The sequence below is a fragment of the Cucurbita pepo genome, unplaced genomic scaffold (genome assembly GCF_002806865.2).
Source record: "Cucurbita pepo subsp. pepo cultivar mu-cu-16 unplaced genomic scaffold, ASM280686v2 Cp4.1_scaffold000985, whole genome shotgun sequence".
NCBI classification, from domain to species: domain Eukaryota; kingdom Viridiplantae; phylum Streptophyta; class Magnoliopsida; order Cucurbitales; family Cucurbitaceae; genus Cucurbita; species Cucurbita pepo.
Genome location: NW_019647184.1, coordinates 1548 through 9133, shown reverse-complemented (window position 1 = coordinate 9133; position 7586 = coordinate 1548). Strand labels below are relative to the sequence as shown.

Genomic DNA, 7586 nt, shown 5'->3' with positions numbered 1-7586 from the left:
GTGTTTGGGACTGGTTTATTTTGAGAGATTTCTTGAAGACTGAGCTCCTGTAGGAGATGAAGCAAATTGAGCTATATATTCATCACGCTTCTTTAAATTTTTTTAAATGGAAAATTGGTGTAGTGAAGAAGAAGCTAGCAAAGGAATTTTGTTTTCAAAATTTGTTTATAATTTTGAGGAGTGAGAAGGAAACAAGAAACAGAAAATGAATGATAAATGATCTCTGAAATGTAATGCCGTTCAGACTTCAGAGAAGGTATGAATTCTTTGATCTGTTCTTGCTTTATTGATATAGGTTTTCAAGTGGTTGCCAGGCCACAACTCGCAAAGAGAGGTATTGGCGCAAATCAGAAGTGGTTTCANAATTTAGGGAATGATCATGGGTTTATAAGTGAGGAATGCTAACAACATTGGTATGAGGCCTTTTGGGNTCGCCAAGTAATTTTCTCCCGTTTCCCTTTTTTCCTTTCTCATTTTCTTTGCAATCCAACTTACGTTGTGAGAACTTAATAATTAGATACTTTTATACTTCTGAATACATATGTAAGCTTAATGGTATTGGTAGTGTACTTAGATTGTGTACATGTAATTTTGGAACATGTAATCGTGTGTGGTTGTGACGAACCCCTCTGTAGTCGGTTCTGTTTATTGTTTTGGGGGGATTAAAGATATGATAATGTAAGACAGTTTCTTATATCTCTTTTAGTTACCTATATATATTTTTTTATAGATGTGGACGTATAAAATGTAACATTTTCAGGTTCATTTCATGCATACTCGTCCATTGAGATAAATTGTCTTCCAGGAACTTCTTCATCGTGACTACTGCAGCTGTGAATTATCTACAAGATCAGTAACTGTTATGGATAATCCTTGTGCCTTTGAGAAGTCACTGGCAAAGGGAGTTCATGAAAATATAGATAACCATGAATCTAGCAGTGCAGTCAGCAGTTCAGTTATGAAGTTTATGCTCCTGTCTGGTTTCTTCATACTTCAAAACTCTCAGCAGGCATTAGCCGGTTCAGATGTTGCTACTGGGTTGCAGTCAGTCCCTCTTCTGGGAGACCTTGGTGATATTAGCACAGGTTTTGCGNATTAGCCGGTTCAGATGTTGCTACTGGGTTGCAGTCAGTCCCTGTTCTGGGAGACCTTGGTGATATTAGCACAGGTTTTGCGTCAGTTAGTAAATCACTCCTTATAACTTTTATGAATCTGTATTTTTAATGCTGAAGGAAGCCTAGCTGTAGTTTGGTTTCTTTGTGGAGACTTCGTGGTGGAACTTTGACATCTCGTGTACAGTTTTGAAAGTCGTATGTCTTTGACTGCAAATAAAATTATAATATTATTGGTTGATTTTGAGCTAAAGTTTAGAGTAATGAATTTAAGCTTGGAGTATGATGTGAAATTGAAGAATCATACTTATGTTATCACTCTTTCTTCATGCAGGCGTTTTTGCTAATCTTTTTCTCAGAACTAGGGGACAAGACTTTTTTCATTGCAGTAAGTGCCAAATGAATTAATTTCTGGTTGGAAAAAGAAACTTTGTAATATGAATGGGCTTGTGAGATATCCCACATCGGTTGGAGAGGAGAACGAAACATTTCTTATAAGGGTGTGGAAACCTCTTCCTAGAAGACACGTTTTAAAACCGTGAGGCTGACGACAATATGCAACGGACCAAAGCGGACAATATCTGCCAGCGGTGGGCTTGGGCTCTTACAAATGGTATCAGCACTAGAGACCGGGCGGTGTGCTAGCGAGGACGCTAGGCTCCCAAGGGGGTGGTGGATTGTGAGATCCCACATTGGTTGGAGAGGGGAACAAAACATTTCTTATAAGGGTGTGGAAATCTCTTCCTCGCATACGTGTTTTAAATCTGTGATGCTGACGGCGATATGTAACGGACCAAAGCGGAGAATATCTGCTAGTGGTGGGCTTGGGCGATTACAGCATGAATTATTTATTTTTCTGACCTGCTGTCCTGATTATGATAGGGTATAGTGCTTTTCCTAATTCTATGTTTACTGTCTTCTGTAGGCTCTTCTAGCAGCTAGGAACTCTGCTGCTATTGTTTTTGCTGGAACTTTTGGTGCACTTGCGTATGTTATTTCACCATGGCTGACTATGTATTTTTGTTTTTCATTGCCACACCCCTTCGGACAAATTCGTATCTGTTATCCAATCCCATTTGACATAGAATTATTTACCTAATGACAGCTAACAGGAGCATCATGTCGGTAACCATGAGCTTGCAGTTTCCTTATATTTGTGCATAGTAACTCGATATGCTTCAAGATTTTTCTTGAAGAATCTTTATAATTAAAAATAATCATGAAAGGCATGCTTTACTAGCAAAATGCGAAATATCATGAATAAATTGGTGCGCCTGGCAATTATTTTAATTAAAAAACAGACGAGTCATAGGCATTATATACGAAAATGATCTGTGGTTGATATCTCAAGAAAACATGGAAAATTGCTTATCAAATTTTTCAAGAGCTATTTGTCCATGGCAGGGCAATGACCATCATATCTGTTGTTCTTGGACGAACTTTTCACTATGTTGATGAGGTTCTTCCATTCAGGTACGTTCCTTGTGATAAGCAATATGAAGAAATCAAGAGTTTGATTTCTTAAACTGTTCTGTTAAATTGTTAATGCACCATCAATCCAAAATGGCTGAGATTTACACATATGGTCCCAAATGAAATCGTGGATTGGGATCATTCATTTATTTTTTCAATTTATGGTTTGAGTGAATATCTAATTTCGATTCCTCTTAAAAAATTCCATTTATCATCAACATATTTGATTCTTTATCTCCATTACTTATACATGATCACAGGCTTGGTGGTAGTGATTTACCAGTTGATGATATTGCAGCTGTCTGTCTTTTGGTCAGTACTGTCGTTTAGTGACAAAACAACTTTTTTGCTTGCTACACACAAAAGTCGCTACATACTTAGAAAATAACCTAATTCAAACTCTAATGCTTTTTACGGATGTAATTGAATGATTGTGACTGATTTCAGGTGTATTTTGGAGTTACGACTTTGCTTGATGCCAGCTCAAGCGATGGACTAAAGGCAGAAGATGAGCAGAAGGAGGTAATCCCTTATACTAATGTCTGACGTCTGTGACAGTGGCCTACAAAAAATTTAGTATTCTAACCCTTGGTGTAGTGGCTAACCGCCATGAGGGTATGAAATATAGGAAGAGACCTTAGATAAATGTAATAACTACTATGATTTAACGAAAATTATATGTTTTCACATCCAAAAAGGAAAACATACTATTTGAACTATTTTGAAAAATACATTGGTTCTTAATATCATGACATTGGACTACCAGTGTTTTTAATATCATGAAAGTATATTTCAAGATGTTTTTAGGCAAATTATGCCTACCACAGTGCAGGGTGAAGAGCACTTCTCCGAAGGCTCTGTCTCCATGGACTATGGTGGTGGAATTTTTCTGCTTTTATAACATATTGCTTTGCAATTTTATTCTTTTAAAAAATTATTATTTTTTGTTTTCTTTCTATTCAGATGACTCTAAGATTAAACAGTTTCTTTTTTGTTCGTTTGGGGGGAATGTGAAGAACTGAAATGGTAAATATTGAAGGTCTAGAAAAATAGTTTCGAAACTACTGTAAACACCAACTTTTTTCCCTTTAGAGAATTCTACAAAGTCACCAAAAACCAGATGTACTTATGTGATTGGATTCAGTAGCTGAAAGTAAGTCAGAAAATAACAGTTTTGTTTTAAAATCTGAATCAGGCAGAGTTGGCTGTCTCAAAGTTCTCAGGAAATGGTGCTGGGATATTAGCTGCTGCCAGTACTGTCGTCAGCACCTTTGCATTAGTATTTGTTGCTGAGTGGGGCGACAAGTCATTTTTCTCTACAATTGGTAATTGGAAAGTCTATTGTATCAAATTATTTTATTGAAATCTTCTACTAAAACTGCAATATTAAATCTTGAAATTTGATTGTTTATATGATAGGATGGCCAAGTAGTTTTCCCTCCTTTCTCCTTTCGCTTATATCCTCATTTGTTTGTTAATGAAGAAAAGATTAAGATTGATCGAAATACAAATGAACTAGACTGACAAATGTAAACTGTATTCATCTTTCCACACTGTTCTTTAGAATTAAGAAAGAATTAACCATTAACATTTTATATAAAATTGTCCTTGGAATAAGCTTCTGGGAAAACCCAAGCAAGCGCGAAGTTTCTTTTTCCTCATTCAATAGTTTATGTGGACCAAGATTGTAGTCTTTTATTTAAATCATTGAATTTGGTGTTGACAAGAAATTGCAAGTGCTTTTCCGATTTAGTACTTCCTCCTACATCTGAACTCAAAGCTATCTTTTTTCTGGCATTATGTAGCCCTTGCTGCTGCTTCTTCACCCCTCGGAGTCATTGGAGGTGCACTAGCTGGTCATGGTGTTGCAACATTGGTAACTTCTATACTTTTAACAGCATCCAGTTACTTCATTTTTGTTTAAACATTACTTTAACCTGTTGATTAAACCAGACTTCTCAGTGGGAAAGTTGATCAGTAAGATATAGGTAAACAGTTCTGTGTGTCTACAAAATCACAAACGGTAACTACCCAAGTCCACCACTAGTAGATATTGTCCTCTTTGAGCTTTTCCTTTCAAGTCCCTCAAGGTTTTTAAAACGTGTATGCTAGGGAGAAGTTTCCACACCCTTATAAAGAATGCTTCATTCTCCTCCCCAACCGATATGGGATCTCACAATCCTCCCACCTTCGAGGCCTAGCGTCCTTGCTGGCACACCGTCTTATGTCCACCTCCCTTTGAGACTCAGCTTCCTCGCTAGCATATCGTTTGGTGTCTAGCTTTGATACCATTTGTAACTGCCCAAGCCAACTGCTAGTAGATATTGTCTTTTTTGGGCTTTCCTTTTCAGGCTTCCTCTCAAGGTTTTTGAAATGCGTCTGCTAGGGAGAGGTTTCCACACCCTTGTAAAGAATGTTTCATTTTCCTCCCCAATCAATGTGGGATCTCACACAAACCTTCTATTTGTGGTTGTTATATTAAGTTGAATCTTATGCGCGTACTGCATGTGGGTCTATCGATTGGGGGCAAGTTCAGTAGATGAATTTAATGGAAAGAACACGTTAAATACTTCTTTAGAATAATATACTTGCATATGTGTGCTTGTGGATATATATTTATACACACATATATGGCGTGTACCAAATCCTCAGTATCTATTTATCATCCTCACTTGTCAAGTTGCCAGTTCTTTTATTCGATTTTGATATCCGCAGCTTGCAGTTCTAGGAGGTTCTTTGCTAGGGACATTTTTATCAGAGAAGGTAAGATGATCATTCATTCTTTGTCCACTTTCTTCACGTCTATGCCATTTATGAATGCTCACTACTATATCTACTGCACATTATGCTTCAGGAGGATGAACTCGTTGTCTTACACACAGTGAACTTAACATGAATTTCGTGCTCCCTAAGTTATCTCTCTCTCATTTGTCCCTCTAAAATGTTCAGTGTGGTTTGAAAGGCCAACCAGCCAGGATTATGATATGACAACACCTTCTTTTTTTTTTTTTTCTTTTTCTTTTTGTCTTTTATTCCATTTGGGGGGGCGGCTGTATTGAGATCAGTATTCCCCCCAAAAGAAAAAAAAAGAGAGAATTGATCCTTACATGATTACTTTTTCAATAAAGTAAATTTAGGGGTTTTGTAGGAGTAAAATATTTCCTTAGCTTTTCAATTATTGACACAAGTTTAGGAGGAAAGGATAATCAGTGAAAAATTATTCGTCGAACTTCTCTTTTGAATGTCCTAAAAAGTTGTCTTATGTCTCCATAAAAGAGAGGGCAATAATTCGAAGTAATTATTGTTTGAAATCCCATTTGCTTCCTCTAAATCTCTTCCTCCCGAGCTCCCAGCCAAATATGAAAAAGAATAGAATATCGATGAAGCACTTATCCTTTGTTATCTTTTCCTTCTGGAATCTGGATATATCCTATTTTTATTGTGACTGTATTCTTTCTTCCCCCCGCCAGAATTCCAAAGCAAAGCAATCAAAGCCCACCACTAGCGGATATTGTTTTCTTTGGGCTTTCCCTTTCGAGCTTCCTCTCAAAGTTTTTAAAACGCGTCTACTAGGGAGAGGTTTCCACACCCTTATAAGAAATGCTTCATTTCCCTCTCCAACCGACGTGGGATCTCACAATCCAACCCCCTTGGGGGCCCAGCGTCCTTGCTGGCACACCGCCCGGTCTCTAGCTCTGATATCATTCGTAACAGTCCAAGCCCACCGCTAGCAGATATTGTCCTTTTTTGGGCTTTCCCTTTCGAGTTTCTCCTCAAGGTTTTTAAAACGGAGGTTTCCACATCCTTATAATGAATGCTTCGTTCCCCTCCTCAACCGATGTGGAATCTCACAATCACACGAATGCAAATAGTTCCTTCCTAGTAGCCCATTGTAGTGTCTCTTCTTATATTCAAGCACATGATCTTTTCTTATTTTCTTGATTTTGTCAGTGGGTATGTTCTCTTCGCCAGTCAAAGAATTATGTTACTCAAATGGGCTTATCTTGAACCACCCTACATGCACATAATCCAGCCAATAAATCTTAATTTTTCCACCGTCCAAGCTACCGAGTGTCATTTAGCATAATTGATGTGCAATTTAACAGCATCATTCCATATATGCTTTAGAAAGGTTCCATCCATTAGTAGTGGAACGCTACAAATTTCTGGAACAAGAAAGTTCTATGCTTCTCAGTCTTCCTAACTTGCAACTATTAATAACAAGTCTAGGCCCACTACTGTGCTTCTAACTCAAGTTGCCTATCTTTATCTCAAAACTGGAGAATATTCTTATTCCTGGAACTTACGTAAACAAAGGAAGTTCTTATTCTAACATAAACCGTTTTATTTGCAGATTATTGCATATGTTGGAGGTGTTCTTTTTCTCGTCTTCGCTGCCGTAACTTTAGTCGAGATAGTAAACTAGAAACTGTAATATTTGGAACTCTTTTCTTGACATGATTTGTGAATTAACTTGTTTTCTTTGTGGAATAAAGATATATATCTTAGCAAAGATTTATGGGTTATGCACGTCAAGTGTGAGCGGAGGAGAAGAGAGTTCAATCAGATCATATAAAGCTAACATATCTCAGAATCTAGTGGTTGTGTGGCTTTGGACTTCTTATCCTTGTTGGATGTGACAATGAGAGGTTGGCCATATTTTCTGAGTGTTTTAAGAACTATTTTTGGTAAATAAGCTTTTGAAAACTTATTTAGTTGGTTTCTTGATTTGAGAAACTTGAATTTTTGAGTGATGCCATGAGGCGGATCATAGTTGGTCGAGGGTTTTAGGGTTCTTTATACGTGTCATAGTCTCATGTCGAATCTTTTGTACGAGGTTATAAAGGAACAACAAATACATCTGTCTCAAGCATATACCCTCGACCAAATAGGATTTGAGGTTGAAGTTTCCTACTCCGTCCATATCCAAATGGCCTTCAAATTCTAACACGAGATGTGAGGTTATAAAGGACAAACTTCATTCAACGTATGTAAAATCTA

At 37.3% G+C, this 7586-nt stretch overlaps 1 protein-coding gene across 5 annotated transcripts; it reads left to right on the top strand.

Moving 5' to 3' along the window:
• Positions 1–507: 507 nt before the first annotated feature.
• LOC111786067 (protein PAM71, chloroplastic-like) lies at positions 508–7111 on the top strand. Of its 5 annotated transcripts, none has more exons than XM_023666424.1 (11): positions 508–1025; positions 1109–1179; positions 1447–1500; positions 2038–2099; positions 2517–2585; positions 2846–2897; positions 3033–3107; positions 3781–3910; positions 4391–4461; positions 5301–5348; positions 5440–5573. In XM_023666424.1, the coding sequence occupies exons 1-11, from the start codon at positions 863–865 to the stop codon at positions 5479–5481; spliced, it is 837 nt and encodes a 278-aa protein (XP_023522192.1). In that variant the 5' UTR covers positions 508–862; the 3' UTR covers positions 5482–5573. The 5 variants fall into 5 exon arrangements, with proteins under 5 accessions (XP_023522192.1, XP_023522190.1, XP_023522191.1 ...); XM_023666422.1 differs by lacking the exon at positions 5440–5573 and adding an exon at positions 6940–7111 and having other exon boundaries at positions 511–1025; XM_023666423.1 differs by lacking the exon at positions 5440–5573 and adding an exon at positions 6940–7111 and having other exon boundaries at positions 511–1085; positions 1169–1179.
• The last annotated feature ends 475 nt before the right edge of the window (positions 7112–7586 follow it).